Source organism: Diospyros lotus, chromosome 4 (genome assembly GCF_014633365.1).
Source record: "Diospyros lotus cultivar Yz01 chromosome 4, ASM1463336v1, whole genome shotgun sequence".
Lineage (NCBI taxonomy): Eukaryota > Viridiplantae > Streptophyta > Magnoliopsida > Ericales > Ebenaceae > Diospyros > Diospyros lotus.
The window spans coordinates 16767442-16788198 of NC_068341.1; the positions used below are offsets into that span (position 1 = coordinate 16767442).

At 37.9% G+C, this 20757-nt stretch overlaps 2 protein-coding genes across 3 annotated transcripts; one reads left to right on the top strand and one right to left on the bottom strand.

Annotated features, from left to right (window-relative positions):
- Positions 1–2196: 2196 nt before the first annotated feature.
- Positions 2197–5139, top strand: LOC127799519 (eukaryotic peptide chain release factor subunit 1-3-like). Of its 2 annotated transcripts, none has more exons than XM_052333622.1 (3): positions 2197–2468; positions 3121–4581; positions 4683–5139. In XM_052333622.1, exon 2 carries the CDS (start codon positions 3127–3129, stop codon positions 4438–4440), a length of 1314 nt encoding a protein of 437 aa, XP_052189582.1. In that variant the 5' UTR covers positions 2197–2468; positions 3121–3126; the 3' UTR covers positions 4441–4581; positions 4683–5139. The 2 variants fall into 2 exon arrangements, with proteins under 2 accessions (XP_052189582.1, XP_052189583.1); XM_052333623.1 differs by having other exon boundaries at positions 4693–5139.
- A 203-nt stretch (positions 5140–5342) lies between these two features.
- Positions 5343–5956, bottom strand: LOC127799700 (peamaclein-like). The gene is made up of 2 exons (XM_052333923.1): positions 5894–5956; positions 5343–5636 (listed from the first exon to the last, which is right to left on the bottom strand). The coding sequence occupies exons 1-2, from the start codon at positions 5954–5956 to the stop codon at positions 5343–5345; spliced, it is 357 nt and encodes a 118-aa protein (XP_052189883.1).
- Between the last annotated feature and the right edge of the window lie 14801 nt (positions 5957–20757).

Consider the following 20757-nt stretch of genomic DNA (forward strand, 5'->3'; position numbering starts at 1 on the left):
TTTAAGCTTTGCTTGAATTTGCTGCACATTGATGTCGGATGATCCTTCAACTGACCAGAGCGATGATGGTAAGGAATGGAAGCATGCTGCACTATGTTCTGAGTATTTGGGTTCTCTCTTCCCTTGATGCTTCAAGGTGGAGATTGTTGTGGGTGAAGCATCAAAACGCTGTCGTCTTTTGGAGGGCATTTTAGGCAACCTCAGCAGTCCACATGGACGGCTGATGGATGGCCAGCTTGCAACCTAAAGACGCCGTCTGATACCCGACGCCCCTTGATTGTCCTTGCTCTGCCCGATACCTCTCTCGATTGTCCTCTCTACCTTTGCTGTTAATCGTGTTCTACGATTATCTAAGGACCATCGATGCTGCCTTTATCAACCTCAATCCCAGCCGCTCGAATCTCATATAAATGGTACAGTGCCTCGGGATGGTGAATACACAGAAAGATCGAAAGAAAGAAAAGAGAAAGAAGGGGATTATCGGGATAGGGTTTTTCATTTTGAGTAAGCTCTGTTTATCTCTGTATAGATTACTCCTCTCGTTGTAATCTCTGGTTCTTAGGTTTGCTTGTAATCTGTATTTGGTGATTGTGAGGTTGTTTTGTTAGAAGAACCATTGATGTACAGTCTACTTATTCGTATTCTTGTAACCCTACTCGATATAGTGCAGTGAGCTCTTTCTTACTGAGCTCAACGTGGACGTAGCCCATTTCGGGTGAACCACGGTAAATTTCTTGTGTCCTCGTTTTGCTTTTCAGCCCTTTTATTTCTGTTTAGGGTTTATGTGTTGATTGCTAATGGTTTCTGTTATGATTCTTGTTCTACCGAATATGTTTGAGATTCTGACTTGTTGAGTCTTCCGCTCTGTCCAACAGATGTTTATTCTAATATTCTAAAATTCTTTTAGAATTATAATTTTTTATTAATAATTACCTATCTCTTTCAAAGAATTTTTGAAAAGATTTTTGAATATTAAAATTATGTAGTTTGCGCGTTGTGTAGAGCACCCCCAGATTATGGGAAAATTTACAAAGCATTTATGAATCATCACATACATGTCTATTATATAATTGATTTGCGAATTTGTGATATCTCCAATTTTGAATCCTATTGCATTGTCTGCTTTTTATGTATTTCGTGTAATGTCTTCTTTTCCAATTGTTTTTAATTCAACTTTCTGCAGTTTGAAATTATATGAGAGTCATTGTATCATTCTTAATTTTTTTGGACACTTCACATAAAAAGATGTCAATTGTTATTACTAAAATATAACAATAAATTTATTTGAATAGAAACGTAATCGTCAAATTGGCTGAGCCTGTAAGAAAAAAAAAAAAAAAAACAATCAAAGGGCGTGGGGAGATTCTCGCGCAAACACTCCGATACTTAAGTCATATACTAAAAAGGATAAAAATTGTATTAAGAGCAGTATCAGAGTCATACTTTTTTTGTGACAAGTGTCTATTTATTTGCATGGGGATATGGAGTAATTTTAAGCAGTCCATGATTAGGATTCTTATATTTTGAAACTCATTAAGATTTTTATGCATGATGTTTATCCTAATATTTTGAAATCTTTTTATAGAATTTTTGAATATCGTATTTATCTAATTTGTGTGTTCTGCTGGACTCTCTGGTTATGGAAAAATTTACACATTTTTAGAGTAAAAATTTATTTTAGGTTTTTAGACTTTTAGTTTTTAATAAAATTTTGCCTATAACACAACAACAAGGATAGTATTGTCCTTAATGGTTGTGTTATTTGTACAACTAGGGTGTTAAAAAACAAGTAGAGAGATAATTAATGAAGGCGGTTGAAGTGAGACTAAGGATAAGTTTAGGATAATAAACTTGTGCTTGGAAAAACCCTATGTGATATAATAATGTAATCTATTATTACCATCGAAGTGGTGATTCAGTGGCTAAAAATGCGTTTGGCTAGAGATGAGTCCTAGCCATCTCTACCATCACCTGAATTTAAAGGATGAATAAACAAATGAAACGATGACGCCATTAAAAAAAACAACCAATTTATTAATTTGTAAATAGTACGCTGAGCGGAGGACGTAGATATTTTTGTGATGAAGTTGAGTTTGAATGAAATTCCATCCAATGCAACAAGCAGATCGACTACATGACAAACCTCAAAACAACACACGTGTAAGTGTGGAATTTGTTTGGCGTCTGTGGCGGCACCACCATGCACACCAGACGCAACCCAGAAGAGGAGAGTTCTCGGACGACTATGAATTTATCCACCAGCACAACACTGGCGGTTGAACGCCGTATACGTGTCCACTCCAAAACTCCCCAGATTTTTTCTTGGACCTTGCTTTCCGATTCTACAAATTGTGGCAAAACCCTTAACGCAAACAGAACCCGGGGAGAAGACTCACGGAGAAGAGATTTGCATCATTGCAACGGACGAACGCTTCCTTCTCGGGCGACGATCGGCTCATCGCTCTCAGGTGCTTTTCCGAATTCTCTCTCTTATGTTTGCGTTTCTAATACTTTCAAACCATTCCGTGCACAATCCGATCAAAACCTTCTTTTCCCTATCGTCTTTGTCTCTGATTGATTATGCGTAGAATCGATGGCTTGGCTTCTGTACGTTTCCTGTTTCCATTATTGTCGATTCGTTTTGTTTCTATCAGATAACTCTTCAAATTCAAGGAAAAATGGAGTCTTTGAAATGAAACTCAATTTGATATTGTGAATAAGGGATAAGGGTAGACATAACAGATCTGTTCCTTGTTAGAGTTGTTGTCCACAAATAGGAATTTCTAATTCACATGCTGATTGGCCACACCAATAATCTATTGGATGATGTAGCCAGATGATTAGAATTGTGCCCCCAGATTGTGTTCCACTAGAGTCAGAAAACAGAGTCCTCAGAGTGTGTGGCTGGTTATCTGGAGTAGTAACGTGGATGATTTCCGGCTTTATCTTGCAAATTTAGTGGATTATCTTATTGCCTTGTGCAAATTTATTCATACAACATCAACTCTTCTTTTTTTTTTTTTAATATTGTTTTCCCTTCATTTCAATAGGATTGATGTGCACGATTCGATCCTAACCGATTCTCTTCACAAATTGGTTTAATCTCTGTTAACTTTGCAGTCAACAATGGCAGATGGCCGTGAAACTGATAGGAACATCGAGATATGGAAGATCAAGAAGCTGATCAAGGCGCTGGAAGCTGCAAGAGGCAACGGCACCAGCATGATCTCTCTGATTATGCCTCCGCGAGATCAAGTTTCTAGGGTTACAAAAATGTTGGGCGACGAATTCGGAACCGCTTCGAACATCAAGAGTCGAGTGAATCGCCAGTCTGTTCTCGGCGCCATAACCTCTGCTCAGCAGAGGCTCAAGCTCTACAATAGGGTTCCTCCCAATGGCCTTGTGCTTTACACAGGCACAATTGTGACCGAAGATGGCAAAGACAAGAAGGTAACAATTGATTTCGAACCTTTCAGAGCCATAAATGCATCTCTGTATCTCTGTGACAACAAGTTCCATACAGAAGCTTTAAACGAGCTCTTAGAATCAGATGACAAGTTTGGTTTCATAGTGATGGATGGAAATGGGACTCTTTTTGGGACGTTGAGTGGCAACACAAGGGAGATGCTTCACAAATTCTCGGTTGATCTCCCAAAGAAGCATGGAAGAGGAGGGCAGTCGGCTCTGCGATTTGCCCGGCTTCGAATGGAGAAGCGCCATAACTATGTCAGGAAGACGGCTGAGCTTGCCACACAGTTCTTCATCAATGCTGCCACCAGCCAGCCCAATGTGGCAGGGCTAATTCTGGCTGGATCGGCCGATTTCAAGACCGAACTGAGCCAGTCTGATATGTTTGATCCCCGGCTTCAGGCCAAAATCTTGAATGTGGTTGATGTTTCCTATGGAGGCGAAAGTGGTTTCAACCAGGCCATCGAGCTGTCCTCGGAGATTCTAGCCAACGTGAAGTTCATTCAGGAGAAGAAATTGATAGGCAAGTACTTTGAGGAGATCAGTCAGGATACAGGGAAGTATGTTTTTGGAGTGGATGACACCTTGAAAGCTCTTGAAATGGGGGCTGTTGATACTCTCATTGTTTGGGAGAATCTCGGCATTACTAGATATGTCTTGAAGAATAGCTCGACGGGCGAACTTGTTGTCAAACACCTGAACAAGGAGCAAGAGGCTGATCAGAACAACTTCCGGGATTCAGCCACCTCCACTGAACTGGAGTGGCAGGACAAGATGTCGCTCCTTGAGTGGTTCGCTAATGAGTACAGGCAATTTGGCTGCACGTTGGAGTTTGTCACGAACAAATCCCAGGAGGGGTCTCAGTTCTGCCGAGGATTTGGTGGCATTGGGGGAATCCTCCGATACCAGCTTGATATGCGAGCATTCGATGACCTTTCTGACGATGGAGAATACTACGAAGACACTGAATAGCAATCAATGAGCCATTCCCCTGATCTGGTGCACGTAGACAGGGAAGAAGCCTGCCCGGATGCTGTTTATTTTTGTGCTTCTCTCTGCTGCCCCACCGATGCAGCACCAGAAGTTCCTACTCCAAGCATATTCCTGATTAAGGTTTTCCCAAAACTTACTTGCTACAAGTTCCAACTCGTAGTAGTTATAGCTTTCGTTCTTGATCTTCTTTCAACTTTTCTTTCTCTTTTGAACTTGAATAGGAAATTGCAGTGCCCACCTGATGATTTGAGGCTGCGGGATTAATCTTCTGGATCCAAGGTTCAAGTTGATGAAGATAACTACACAAATGACCAGAAACTTCTTTCACCTACTTACCACTCCCATTGTGGAAGTATTACTGCTGCTCTTTGAATAAGTTTTGTGTGCGCTTTTTGAGCCAAATATTACGTGCTTTTCCTGGGGCTCTTATGCTGAGCAGCTTATGTTATGTCCTTCTAAGGCATCGCACACACACACACACACATATATATATGGTATCCGTCTCACTCTAGCAGTGCTTATAATATATATGATATAATGGGTGTATTATTATCTCTATTTCACTCTATCAGTGCTTATGTTACGTGTTTGTATTTTCTGAAATGTAAACTCTTGTGCATTTAAAACATTCTGGTATGAATGATAAAAGGGTTGTTTGGCAGGAAGATGCCTAATACAGGGGGAATTCTTCTGGTCTCTGTGTACAAAAATAGAACGTTGGCTAATATCTTGGGAGGTTTTAGTAGGATTAAAAATAATTCAAGTAAAATTACCTGATTATCTCTCTTTACTTGTAAAATAAAATAATCTTGACAGCCCCAACACCTTAGAAGTGAATGACTTGCATCTAGTTAGCAAATTCGATGATGATGAAATTTAAGTTAGGGGCACTTAGGCTTGCCCTTAGAGTTCTTCATGTCCCTATAGCAAGGACACTCATCTTTGTTTCCGAAAGTTCCAGAAGGAACACAGTGACACTTTTCGCAGCAGATGCCACAATACTTGAGGCACCGTTCCTTCCGACCGGACTTGGAGCATCTCACTGCACACTTGCAGTCACACCAGCTGCTGCTGCCGCCGCTGCCGGTGTCAATGCCATCACGAGCAGCAGCAGGAGAAGAGGCAATACTAGTGAAAAGCCTACCTCCTCCTCCTCCATCATCCGAAGAAAAACACTAGGAGGAGTAGGAATATAGGAATAGGAGAGTAATGGTTTTCATGTAAATTCAATTCATGAATTGAAGTTGATGAAGGCCTTTTATAATAGACGCAATGAAGATGAAAATAGAATAGAATAGAATAGAATAGGGGGGTTGGTTACTCACACCATCCGTGTTTGCCCAATGCCCACCCTACCCAAATTGCTCCTAATATCCCTTGCGTAGAGATAATCATAATGTAAATGAGCTCTTAATTCTAGATTCTACATTACATTGCGCTCATGAATAAGTTCAAAATGGCAAGTCTGTTTGTTTATACGGTAATGGCGTTGCATTTCCCGGATTTGACTATAATTCTATGATTAAGTGCACAAGGTTGATTTTATATAATTGAATTATTTATAAGTGCATAAGTTAAGTTTACCCTAAATTAAATTTTGACGCCCAAAATTATACCTAAATTAGAGCTCTAATTTTGCATCATAAATAGTCTATCATTAATTAGTGTTTTTGTGGTTTTTTATTTCTAGTTTTGGGCAAAGTAGGGTTTATCTATTACAGATTGAATAATTCTATAAATGTGACTGTGAGGTGCGACTGCCATTGAGAATTAGCTCTGGACTCAAGTTTAGGTTTAAGTTAGGTTATTATTTTTTATAATACAACTGTTTTTGCCTTCAAGTCTAAAAATACAAGAATTTTTATTTAATTCCTTTAAAAATAAAAATATCAATTTAACCTCGGATCAAAATACATATGCTGGTTTGACACTTTGCCACTCTGTTTAATGATAAAAAGGGGGGGTTGGTTGTTTGTCGGCAGAAAAACTCCTCACAAAAGTGGAATTATTGTGTTGTGTGTGCAAAAATAGAATGTTGGCAAATATATTGAGAGGTGTATTAAGGATAAAAATAATTCAGGTTTTGGTTATGGCTTGACAGAAATCATCTGGCTATATCTATCAATTCCCTCTTTGTATGTAACATAAAATTAGCTTAGAATAATAATCATCTGAAGGATCGGACAGGCACAAAAAACAATTCATTATCTTGCCAGTTTAAAATATAATCTTTCAACAATTTTAAAGTACATGAGTTTAAATAGAAATCTAATAATATTTTAATAAGATTAAACCTATAAATAATATCTCTGAACAATCTTTGAATCTGAGACTTAAAACGGCGAGGGCTTAAGATTGGAGGATTTAAAATTTCAGAACTTTAAGTTTCAAGGTTGTACATATATGGTTGAAAATTTAAGGTTGGCTTGAACTCATGGGGAGATCCAGGGAGTCGGTAGGTAGTGGATTGAGTGAGATGCACCGATGATTGAGGTGATTTGAGGCTGGCACGGGTGCCGTTCTTTTTATTTATATTGATGTATGGACAGCTGAGACTAGCTCGAGTTGAAGCCCAATCCAGCCCCCGCAATTTGTTCCTGACTAAATTATAGTTGGGTTGACTTGATTTTCACCTGGTTGGGATAGGCAGGGTGTTGCATGCTGTTGTCTTTCACCAGACTCAGGCCAACCCACTATCAACTTTAAATTTTTAGTGTATTTTTTTTTAATAACAAGTTAGATAGTGTTTATTAATCAAGATATGGGGTGAAAAAGTTAAGATATGAAAAACATCATAAATTTTTGTCTTTTTTAATGTATTTGTTAAATTTATCTAATCATTTCTAAAAAATACCCTCACGTGACTTTTTATCTGACTTTTTATAAATAAATTTATCTGATCGTCCTCTAGATAAATTTATCTAATATTTTATAGATAAATGTAAATTACTTATATGACCCTTGTATAAAAGCCTCACCGATTTATTTTCTATCATGTTTATTGTTTATCTTCTTCTTCACATTCATCTTCTTCCTTGCAGTTATTGTTCATTTTCTTGCTTGCTATTGTCCGTCTGGCTGCCAATCTTCCTCACGTTTCATCTTCTTTCTCGCCACCAATCCGTCCGGCCATCGAACTGGTTGGCCACCTATCTTCCTTGCCTTTCATCTTCTTCTATCTCTACTATGGGTTAAATTGTAACCTGGTTGAGGCAGGTGTGGTTTTATGCATAAATATGTGGATGGCTTCTCAATCTCTTTGTCGATGGATTCATATAAATATATATATATTTATATAATAAAGGATAAGAATTTTTAAAAATATATAAAATGTATTAGAGACACATTTCGTTTGTGTGGCTGAGATGAATTTTAAATGTATCAATAATGAGATTAATAGATGTTCTTGCCCAACAATCCTCTCCCTAAGCATCACGAATGATTTGCCTCTCATTTACCTTCTGTCTCCCCACCTTCCTTCTCTATCTCTCTCTCTCCCTATCTTAGCTTTTGCCTCTCATTTCTGTGTTCACCCTCTCTATCTCTCTCTTCCTTTCTGTTCTCCTTCTTGAATTTTAAACATTTTGTTTCCTCTCTCAATTTTTGCCTTCATCAGAGCTCACTTTGATTATGGACCACTCTGACCACTCTCACCATTGTTTACTCTGACTGCGACATCACTTCGACTGCTTGATTATTCATTACATTAATTTTTTTATTTTTGTTTCTGTCTCTCCTCCCTTCTCTCTATTTTTGCTAACGGTTGTGTTTGGGAATGTCCTATTGTATTTTCAGTGTGTTGAGTTTGTTTTATTCGGAATACTTGGTAGTTAGTTTAAATATTTTATTTTTCCTATGAATACTTTCAATATATTTAAATTTTTATCAAATTTTAGGAACTGTTTAAAAAAAAAGTGAAAGTTTATTTTTCAAATAAATGCATATGTCTCTCTCTCTGTGTCTCAGGATTCAAAAACCAAATAAATCATTCATTCATGAATTTAACAAGCAAGTAATATATGCAGAAGGAAATCCTAAAAGAATATAACTAAGCATAGATTTCTGTGCTTCAATTTCATTTGCTATTTGCCACTTACCTGATGCTGCTGGTGGTCCTCCTGCTTCTGGATTTCTTGATGCAGTAAAGAAAATCAAATAAATAAACACACCCAAGAAGATTTTATTAAGGTAAATTACGCTCAACTTCCTATAAATTTAAAAAAATACAAAAAAAACTCTACATATTATTATATCATGTATATGTATATTTATATATTACTTGTATGTAATTGTTATATACATATGTTTTTACAGATTATTGTATAGATGTATATGTACATGTATGTGTCTCTCTCTCTCTCTCTCTGTGTCTCTTTACACATTATTATTTTTTTTTATAGTTAATTTGTTGTGAAGTTATTTAAAAAGATAGTGAAAGTTTAAATACATTAAAAATATTTATTTGGATCTATTTAAAAAAAAAAGTGAGGGTGATTTGTTTAGCTGATCTTCCTGCAATAAAAAAAATTAAACTCACACACTAAAAAATATGTATTTAATATTTTATTATAAAAAAATATACGATTCAAATGTAATATATTTGCTGTGTAATTCTAAAAGGAAATGGATTATTTTAACATTTATTTGTAATATGACAAGAGTGTTCATTTTTTTTTTTTTGCACCTTTTTAAGAGAGTATAATATTCTATGTTATATTTCAAAAAATTCTGGTGAATGTATATGTGTGTGTATTACTTTAATTGCCTTTATGAAATAATTATTCATTATTGCTTATAAAATGACTTTGTTATCTGTTGAATTTTTTTTTTTTTTGGTCATAAATTTATGTTTGGACTCTCCAAGTGATAAATAGTGATCTTGGTCCCTTAGGGTATAGTCACTCAATAGGGGGGTGACTAGGAGGGTATAGCCACTCAATAGGTCGTTTGGCTAGGGAAGTTGCACTAGGATAACTAGGTAGTTCATGTGAAATTTTGGAGTTGAGATTGTATAGTGGTTCCCGGATGCTTAGAGTGGAAGCGTGATCTGGAGAGTTGCGTTGGCTTGCCCATCTTAAGCTAGAATCGCGTCGTGTTGTCGAGTCGGTATGGTGGCATAGCTTTTAGAGAGATTGCTCTTTTCCCGTGGTAGGGTTAAGTGCGTGGGATTCTCTTGGGCTAGGCTTACCGGGTGTATTGGTTTATTTCATGTCTTGCATTCATTTATGAAAAATGTATTTTGAACTCTCACTTACATGATTTAGCATTTAATTTGGACTATGTTCTTGAAAAATTCAAACGTTCCAGGTGAAAGCAGCGGTGCGAAGAGAAAATGAATTGCCGAGGAGTGACGGCGATTAGAGAATGTTTTTTTTATTATGTCCTTTTAGTTATGTTGTTTATTTTGAGAACGTCATGTAAACGTTGGTGCAACTTTATATTATAAATAAAGTGGTTTCGGTTATGACATGTTAAGGTTTCGATCTAGCTTCCGCATTTGAGTTGGTGAACCTGTCTAAGTTTATTGATGGTTCATAATTGATATTCTGAGAAAGTGTAACAAGATCTTCGGGGAATGACTTTATATTGAGTTTCCGTTGTTTCATTTGGAAAAAAAAAATATCCCCGAAATCTTACGTTACGTAACGCCCTTCTGGGAAAGTAGGGTGTTACAATTGGTGTCAGAGCGAAGGTTTGAAATTTAAGGGACTCTAATTAGAGCAAGGGTTATTTGAGGATTATAGATTTCGTCGAAAATTTAAAAACTATCGATTTGAGGTCAATAGTTGAAATTCTTACGTGGAGTAATAGGATAACTAGTAGTTATCGGGAATAAACGAGATAGAAATAGTTCGGTTTGGATCGAGGATCCTAGGGATATTGAACTTAGGATGATTTGATAAGTGTTGTGGAGAATCGAGTTCAAGGATTTTGAGGATTGATTTTTATGATAGGGATCTCGAAATAAATGTGTGAGGATCGAGGTAGGGTTACCTCAAGGAAACGACTCATGGGAACGAGTCAAGTATGTTTAGTTCAAATGTTTACTTAGAGAATGAAGTGGTCGGGTGTAGGATTAAATCCTATAATGGTTATTGGAGATTAGGAATTTTGATTATTCTTTAATTAAGATTCAGACAGGGTACCTTTGATGGTTGTGGGACCCGAAAGAACGATTAGCAAGATTGAGATTATCTTTAAGTGAGATTTGCACTGATTAAGAAAAGTGTTTTTCTTTTCAGATAGTGAAAACTCGGAGAGTCATGGATCTTAGCGATCAAGGCAAGAGTGACAGTAGTAGCAGTCATCGCAGCCGCTTTGCGAATCATGTCACGAACAATGGACGACAAGAGGAGCAATCAGGTCCTAGTGAGAATAGACTTGACCGAATGGAAAGAATCTTGGAAGGCATGCTGACACATGTAACGAGGAACGAGCCGCCGAGGCATACCACTCATGTGTTGGATCAGTATCGCCGACAAAGACCCCTGGTGTTCAGGGGAAAAGCAGAAGACGACCCTTGTATGGCGGAGTTCTGGATGGAGCAAACCGAGAAGCTGCTCCAACATTTGCAGTGCAGTGACGAAGATAAAGTTAACTGTGCTACTTTTATGCTAGAGGAAGAAGCCGCACGATGGTGGCAATTAGCCTAACAAGCTTTGCAGAGGACACCTAGGCAAGTGGAGCAAGATCCAAGGCTAAGGCAAGCTCAACCTGTGATATAGGTAAGATTCAAGGAAGCGATTGACGCAAAATATTTTCCTCGGAGCTAGAGAGAAAAAAAGACTTGGGAGTTCATAAAATTGAAGCAAACTGACGAGATGTCGGTGACTCAACATGACATCAAGTTTACTCAACTGATAAGGTACGTGCCTATGTACGAAGTCAATGAGTGGCAGAAGGCACAGAAGTTTATGAGTGGACTTAAAGTGGGACTGCAGCAAGCTCTTAGCTCATGGAATTTGGACACCTACAATGAGGCGCTTGGTAGAGCCTTGTCCACTGAGATTAATTTGCTACGTGTGGGTTTGATTAGATTGGACGAGAGGAAGAAAGATCTGAAAGGTGGGGAAAATAAATCAGATGGAAGGAACTCCAAAAGCAATGAGCCATGTCCCCGATGCAACAAGGTACACTCAGGGAAACAGTGTTTCCAAAAACATGTCCGCTATTTTACGCGTGGTGAAGAATGACCCAAGGAAAAAGATTGCCCTAAGAATAAAGAGGCACCTCCAACCGGGAATCGAATGAGAATCACATGTTTTTCGTGTCAACAACCTGGTCACTACTCGAGCGAATGTCCAAAGAGGCAGAAGGTGGAGCAAGTGGGAAAAGCGAATGAGGCTCAAAAACCTCGCCCTGGACGAGTTTTCTATCTATCAAGTGATGACGAAGATATCTACTCGACAATGGAGAAAGGTACACCGAGTTAGTTCAATGTTATCAATTTTTGTGCAATCATGGTAGCTGAGTTAGTTCAATGTTATCAATTTCTGTGTAATCATGGCAGTTGAGTTAGTTCAATGTTATCAATTTCTGTGCAATCATGGCATATGCATTAGTATAAGAATGGGTTGAGAGAATTATTAGTCAAATAAAATGGGTTTTAAAAATTATTTTGGGAGTTGTGTAATCGCCTATTCAGAGCTACAACGGGATATTTTGGAAAATAAGAAAGATGTCTGGAAAGCATGGATCGTGTTAGGATGTAAGTTATAAATGATTGCTAAGGATTAGGAATGGTATTTAGGACATTTCAATTGGGAATTAATAGCGATAGTAGTGATACAATTATCACGGACCAAATTTCGAGGACGAAATTTACTAAAGGGGGGAGAATGTAATACCCTGGAAAGATTTGAGGTTATAAATGATATTTAATGACGGGCATAAATGAAATTTGCAGAAAAATGAGACTATAGGGTACACTAACGCAGTTTTGGACGATCGAATTAGTCGGAGGGAGTACCCCGGACCCTAGACGATTAAGGAAAATGATATAGTATCAATGAGTGATTTAAGTTATGATTTTTAGTGATGAAAGAAATTGGATTGAGAACAGTTTTCGGTACAACTGTCGACCGGGCTGAGAAAATTGAATCAACATAGGAGATGTCTAGAAGATCAACGAAGCATGTCAAGGACTAACATTTTATATATAGAACAACCCTTAAATGATTTCGAGTTAAAACGAATTGATTTATGGTCAGAACGACCAGCCGGGCCTAAGTGTAATTTTCTAATTTTGCCCGAGAGAGGTCCAAAACAGTAACTTTTTGAAAGTTTCAAGGATCAAATGAAGAGTACAAGACTTGTGGGCCTTAGTGATGGTGTTGGAAAGATCAGGGGTATCATGAAAGGGGCCAAAATAAGATTAGATGAAAACATGGGGTGAAAGTGCAATAAAACAAAAATTTGCAATGTGAACGCAAGGAGGATTTCGGTTGCCGCATTGCCACTGCACATGGAGGCCATTTCTGGCGATGGGACGGCCAAGGGTGGCTTGGGGAAGGTTGTATCCGGCGGTGTGAGGCTTGGGGACCAAGCCATGGCCGGCGATTGGTCGAAAATAGATCGAATTTTGGGTATAAATAGTGGCCAAAACTTCAAGGTTTTTGGCATCAAATAGCTCGCATTTTGGTGAGAATCGAAGGCAAGGGATAGAGGGCTTTTGGTCACGAGGCATCAAGGATAATTTTGGGAGCATTTTGAGGCATTTTCGTGTTCGTTTGGTGGCCAATCGAAGCTTGGCCATGAGTGGGAGGCGGACCGCCTAGGGCTGCCTGTAAATCAATTTTGGAGGGCTTTTTGGTGTTGTTTCAGCCTGATTTTGGTGCCATTGTGATCAACATTAAGAGGGCTTCAAGGGGGTACCTTTGTTTTGGCCATCGAAGCAACCGCCGGCGGCTGGTTCAACGAAGAAGATGGTGGCGCGTGCAGTCATGCGCTAGCCTTCACTCTCACACACGCGCCTAGCGCGTGAGCAGGGGCTTTTTGGTAATTTCAATTCTAAAATTTTTATTTAATTATTTTAGGATTTATCATGTTGATATATTTGGAAAAATGTTTGAGGAAATAATCATTTTGGAATTATCAAGGTGAAAATTGGGAGAAAATATAGGAAACTATGGAAAAATTGAGAAAAATGGATTTTGATGCTTCCTTAATTAAATATGATGTTTAAGGTGTATCTTGGCTTGAGGTTGGAAATAAATTCAGGTGTTTATGATTTGACACGCAAATCGAGGTTGGGCATGAGGATCGAGATGATCCGAATACGTCGAGGTGAGTGTTCTACCTGGAAAACTTGGTTTTAAGTTGTGAGTGTTCGCCCCCAAAATTTGTTTACTGTGAGTTGTTTACTACAAAAACTTGGTACTTATTCTATCTAAATGTATTGAGATTTCATGTAAAATGGTTTTATGCATTGAAACTGTAATCGGTGACGGTTGGTTTATGAGGGAGGTTCGTTCCTAAATATTTTGAAATTGTGCATTGCATTTTATAAAACTGTTGTTTATATGATGCATTGAATTGTGAAATGTAGCATTGTCTTGAGTTTTGTGTATACGTATGGAATGCCAGTCTCGGATGTTGTCTGGATAGTGTAGCCATAATTCTCCAAGAGCGTGACAGAATAATAGGGGTATTTGATGTTGCTGTGCATGTAAGGATAGCCGCTTTGGTTTCCGTGTCAGACTGTTTGGTCAGGGAAATTGCTCTAAGACGACTAGGTGGTCCATACTGTGTTGTTCATGTGAGATGTCAGCCTAGGATGTTGTTTGGATAGTGTAGCCGTAATTCTCCAAAGACGTGACGGAATAATAGGAGTATCTGATGCTGGTGTGCATGTCAAGATAGCCGTCTTGGTTTCCATGCCAGGCCGTTTAGCCAGGGAAGTTGCACTAAGATGACTGTCCATGTGAAATTTTGGAGTTGGGATTGTATGGTGGTTCCCAGATGCTTAAAGTGGAAGCGTGATCCGGAGAGATGCTTTGGCTTGCCCCTCTTAAGTTAGAATAGCGTGGTGTCGTCGAGTCGGTATGGTGGCATAGCTTTTAGAGAGATTGCTCTTTTCTCGTGGTAGGGTTAAGGGCGTGGGATTCTCTTGGGCTAGGGCTTACCGGGTGTATTAGTTTATTTCATGTCTTGCATTCATTCATGAAAAATGTGTTTTGAACTCTCACTTAGATGATTCAACATCTAATTTAGACTATGTCCCTAGAATATTCAAACGTTCTAAGTGAAAGTAGCGGTGCGAAGGGAAAAGGAATTGCCGATGAGTGACGACGATTAGAGGATGTTTTTTTTATTATGTCCTTTTAGTTATGTTGTTTATTTTGAGAACGTCATGTAAATGTTGGTGCAACTTTATACTATAAATAAAGTGGTTTCGGTTATGACCTGTTAAGGTTTCGATCTAATTTCCGCATTTGAGTTGATGAACCTGTCTTAGTTTATTGATGGTTCATAATTGATATTCTGAGAAAGTGTAACGGGATCTTCAGGGAACGGCTTTGTATTGAGTTTCCATTGTTTCATTTGGAAAAAAAAAAAATATCCCTGAAATCTTACGTTACGCAACGCCCTTCTAGGAGAGCGGGGTGTTACAGTTATGGATCAGGCTGAAAAACTAAATTGTCGTAGGAGACTCCCGAGAAGATAACGTAAGCTTTAGGAAGCTTCGGTTCATCGAGTAGGACAACCCTTCAAAAGTTTCGGGAAGAAACCAAGAGGTTTAAAATCAAAACGAAAATTTGAGCCTAAGTGTAATTTTTCAAAATTGCCTAAAGGGGTCAAAATGACATTTTTTCGAAAGTTTCAAAGGAGAAATGGAAAGATTAGAACTTGAGGGACTTAATGGAAATATTCGAAAGTTGAGGGGCTTTTATGAAAAAGGGCCAAAATAGAAAAGACAAAACAATGGGGCAAAAGTGTAAAAAAATGAAAATATTGGCCATGGAATTCGACCAAGCCACGAGGGGTCGCTAAAATCCACTGGGTTCGCATGGGGGGTGGTCAAGGATGGCCAAGGAGTGATGATAAGCCGACAATGGCCACCGGGGTGGCCGGATTTTCGAGAAATTTAGCCAAGAAAGCTGGCCGCGATGTCAAGCACTGCAACTTGCTTTTTCGATCGTGTGTTGATGCTTTTAGGTCGATCTAGGAGAGGTGAGGACGTTTAAGGCAATGGGTGAGGAGGCCAAGGCCATTTCGAAGTTCGGTTTTCGCCTATAAATAGAGCTCATAGTGGCCGAAAATTTTAGAGAATGAAAGCTCAAATCAAAGGCATTTTTTATGAGCTAAGGATAGAGGGATTTTGTTGCCCATGTGTTGAAATCCATTTCTAGAGAATTTTGTAAGCAACAAAGCAAGGAAGAAGGAGATCAGAGGCCTCATCGGAAACTTAGGAGGACTGCCTGGCCAAGACTTTGAGTCCTCCGTTGAGCCACTTTCGAGCCTCCTTTCAGGCTGATTCAGGTACCATGTTGAGCGATTAAGCATGTAGTTCGTCGTGGTGTAAAAATCCAAGTTTTCCGGTGTGCCATTGCTGGAGAAGATGACTGGCGCATGGGCTGCATGAGCTAGTCTCACTCGCCCCATCACGAGCTGGCACGTGCAGCCATGGAATTTCTTGCAATTTTTTTTAATATTGTTAGAAAATTATTTTAGGATTTATCATAGAAAAATATTTGGAAAAAAAGTGATGTAGGTATTTATTTTAGATTGTTAGAGAAATTCATTGGAGAAAATAGAGAAAATGGCAAGAAAAATGAGGAAAAATAGTTTTTATTGATGATTTAAATAATTATCTTGCCTAGGGTGCCTTGGGATTTGATGTGAAATAATTGGTGTGAATTTCAAAGTTGGCACAAAAATTAAGACGGTTGCACGCTTTTTGAGGTAACCCGAACTTTGTGAAAGGTGAGTGGTTTGTCCCCATAACCCATATACAATATGATTACCTTTCTATGCATGATATTCATGTATGTTATGATCATTTTTGTTATATTTGTTCATATACTGTTGCATGGGAAGTCGTGATGTATGCATGACATGATATTATTGTCATATTGAAATTCGTGCATGGGATTGAGATGTCACCCTAAGAGTGTAGCCATAATTCTCCAAGGGCAATTGATGGAACAACGTTAGGCTTATCCTGTAGAGGTTCGGGATTCTGCCTAGGGTTCCGTGCTAGGCTGGTGGGTTAGGGAAGTTACACTAGGGTATCTGTTTATAAACGTCTATACATCATTCATTCATTCATGCTTATATAACCCTCACTTGGAAGATTTCATCTTCTAATATTGGACTATGTCCCTAGAATATTCTATGTTCCAAGCGGGACAAGTAGCCGAAAGGGCAAGGAAGTGATCGAGGCATGAGCTTGACGGAAATTTTATGGGCCCCATGTAAGGTCAGGACCATCTATTACATTCAGTTGTATTGTTTAGGTTTTAGCAATAATTGTAATATTATGTCAGGTGGACGATGTGTATATACCCAAGTATGTTATGTTTTCGAGGTGTCTTACAGGTTCTGACCTTGCTTCCGCTTTCGTTTAAAGTGTATCACTCATTCGTTATGTTTGGGAGTATTAATGAATAAAGGTTATGTTGAGGATTTATTGTTGGTTTATATTTGAAAAAAAAAAAATCCTAGCATATATTAATGGCCTGGAAGGCGGAGTGTTACAGAATCGACGACGGATACAGAGGCAAGAATGGTCCAGAAGGAGGAAAGAGGGAGAAGAGGGAAGAAGAAAGGGGAAGAGGGAAACCTGGGCTCTCCATGGCCGCCGGCAACCATGACTGGGTGTGTGTATACATATATATGTGTATGTGTGTTTATATATACGTGGTGACGTGACAGTGCTAATAAGGATAATAAGAGTGACGTGGCATGACATGATGGTGCTGACGAGGTAAATTTAACCTCTCTTTTAATGACTGTTATGTTAGGGTCGAAAATATACAAATTAATTTGGTCTAGAGATGAATAGTGAGCATTTTTTTGTACAGGTCCTTAAGGCCATTTTTTTTATTAGTTCAGGGATGAAAAAATGCATTAAGCCTAAATAGAATTGTAAGTTGTAAACCCTAAATTGGAAAGCAATTGCAGTAACTTACTGAAGGTTTGGAATAGCTAGAGAGTGACCCATTGCCGTTCCAGTCATCGCCTCGTCATCAACCGCTGTTGTATCCTCCATGTCTGTTGTTGTCTCGCATCTCTTACCATCAGCGCGTCACCTTGGCTCGCCATCTCACCGTCGTCTCGCCGAAAGTCGTTGCATCATCTGCTCTCGCCTTGCTGTTGCATCCTCTGCTCTTGCTAGAAGCTTGTGGAGCTCCAGCCTAAGCTTGGGCTTGCCAAGGTTTGGCAAGCTCGAGTATGGTGGCGAGCTCGAGCCCAAGCTTGGCTTGTCAACTGAATTGATGAGACGAGCTTGAGCTTGAACTATGTTAACCGAGCTCGAGCCTGAGTTAGATTTGTCGAGCTGAGCCGAGTCAAGCTTCTCAAAGCTTAGTTTGGCTCGGCTTGATTGCGACCCTACTGTTTGGCTTATCATTTTTTTAATAAGCTTATAAGTTCTTTTACTTATAAGGTGTGTAAAGCTTAAAAATTGACTAGCATTTAAGTTGATAAAGCGTTTGCATAAATGCGCTTTAAGTTATTATTTATATATTTATATGTTTAGTTTGAAAAAACTAATAAGTTATTATAATTTAATAAAAAGACTAAAATGGACATACTGCTGAATAATACAAATAAAATTCATATAAATAATAATTTGTAATTAAAATAAATTATAAATTAATATTTAACTAATAAAATTGTTATAATTACATGTTAATAAATTATAAATAATTATTAAAAAATATACTAATACAATACTTTATGTTTAAATTTAAATTTAATTTACACAAATATTAAACATATTAATATATATATGTTAAATATATATCCAGACCTATAGTGAGGCCCATGAGGCTGTTGTGTCAGCGCCCATAAATTGTCATTTTTGGGCCCCATAATTTTTTTCTAAGCCCACCCCTAATTAGCGCCTTCTGCAAACCCTACTCCTTTTCTGGCTCTCTTGCCGCTCCCCCTCGTTCTTGCCCTCGCTCTCACTTGTTGCCTCGTGGCTCGCCCTCACCCTCGATCTCGCTCTCCCCTCTCGCTTGCTCGCTCTCTCTCGTGGCTCGCCCTCACCTTTCGCGGCTCGCTGTCGCCCTCGCTCTCGCTTAACGCTTGCTTTCTCTCTCTCTCTCTCTCGCTCTCGCTAGCATCTCGCCCTTGCCTCTTAGTCGGTAACTGGGGAGGTCGCATCTATGGCTACTAGCTCTCTAACTCTTGCTCTCGCTTGGTGACTAGGTCGCTCGCCTTTCTACGTTGCAATTTGGACTCTTTGGTTCAATCTTTTGAGGTTTGGTTCAATCTTTGGTGTTGTGTTCTATTCGGGGTTCAAATTCAATACTAGTAACAAAAAAATCTCTTGGTTCAATCTTTGGTGTTGTGTTCTTGGCAGGTAGGCAGTGACCACTGGCCAATAGGCATCCCTTCATACTCTAGAGACTAAGAGACTAGAGGTAAGTTAATTTATTTGATTATGTTTTATTTAATGTGTATTTTTATGTTGTTTTGACTAATTTTACACCTATAATGAGTTTAGAAATTATGACTTTAGGCTTTTTACTAATTGTTATTTGACTATTTCATTTAGTTAGGGATTGTCCTAGCTAAATTGTGTTAATTGTGATTGAATATTTGAATTGTCTATGCTAAAATTGTTAAATTTTCGATTTTATTCTTTGACATGATATGAATATTTATTTATTTTTTTGATATTTTATTATAAAAAAATAAAATTTAAATGTATACTACGATTCAGAGACTCATTTTACATTTCGACTTAGCGCCCCAAAATCTCAAGTACGGCCTTATATATATATATATATATATATATATATAGAGAGAGAGAGAGAGAGAGAGAGAGAGAGAGAGAGAGAGAAGAGGTAGTGGGTGGCGAACGATAGAAAAGGCGACAATAGAGGTGATGATTGGAGATGGAAACTACAAATTGGTGAGGGCCAGCCATGGAAGAAGCTGTGATGATGGAATGCAGAGGGATGAGAGAGTAATGTTGGAAATAGTTGAGTCGTTTGAGGGCACATTGGTAATTGACTTGGTTAATGAAATAAGCTACCAACAACTTATTTGGAAAAACTAGGGGTAGCTTATTGAAAATGTTGTTACAACAGCTTATAAGCTTGACAACATTTAAGCTTTTGGATTTTTAACAAACGGGTAATAAAATAAGCTATACAAGGTTTAAGTTGTTACAACAGCTTATAAGCGATCAAACCGTGAAGCCAAACACCCCTTAAATGCTGTTAAGCTTATAAGCTATTTTAACAACATTTTGAAAAAGCTACCCCCAGCTTTTTCAAATAAGTTGTGATAGCTTATATCGTTGACTAAGTTAGTTACGAATTTGCCCTCAAACAATTCAAATATTTATAACTTTATATCCCTTAAAACGTTACACTCTGTCATCCTTATTCTCTGGTCTTCTTTTCTCCACTATCGACTTTCATCATTACCACCTCTAGCAGATCAATTGCCACCTCCAGCCCAGCGTCGTCGCCTTCGTCATTGTCTCTAGCTTCTAGATCAACCGTCGCCTCCAGCCTAACATTATTGCTGTTGTTGTCACCTCGATCTCCTTCAGCCCCGTTGCTCCATCCCCTACCCTTATTTTTTCTCTCTCTCTCTCTCTCTCTCTCTCTCTCTTTCTATATATATATATATATATAAAACATATATATATATTTTAATGTCGCAACCTATATATTTAACATTTTTATGAATTAAACTTAAATTTAAATATAAAACATTTTATTAATATATTTTAAAATAATTTTATATAATTTATCAACATGTAATGGTAAAAATTTTATTAGTTGAACATTAATATATAATTTATTTTTATTAAAAATTAGTATTTTTATGAATTTTATTTTTTATTATTTAGCAACATGTTTATCTTAGTCTTTTTGTTAAATTTTGATAGTTTATGAGCTTTTTTAAATCAAACACATAACTATATAAATGACATTTTAAAACACATTTATTCAAAAGCGTTATCAACTTAAATGTTAGCTAATTTTTAAGTTTTACACACCTTATAAATAGAAAAGCTTATAAGCTCAATAGAAAAGATAAGCCAAACAGACTCTTTATATGTTTTATCTTTTCTCTTTTGTTCTTTTTTGTTTCTCTATATATCAT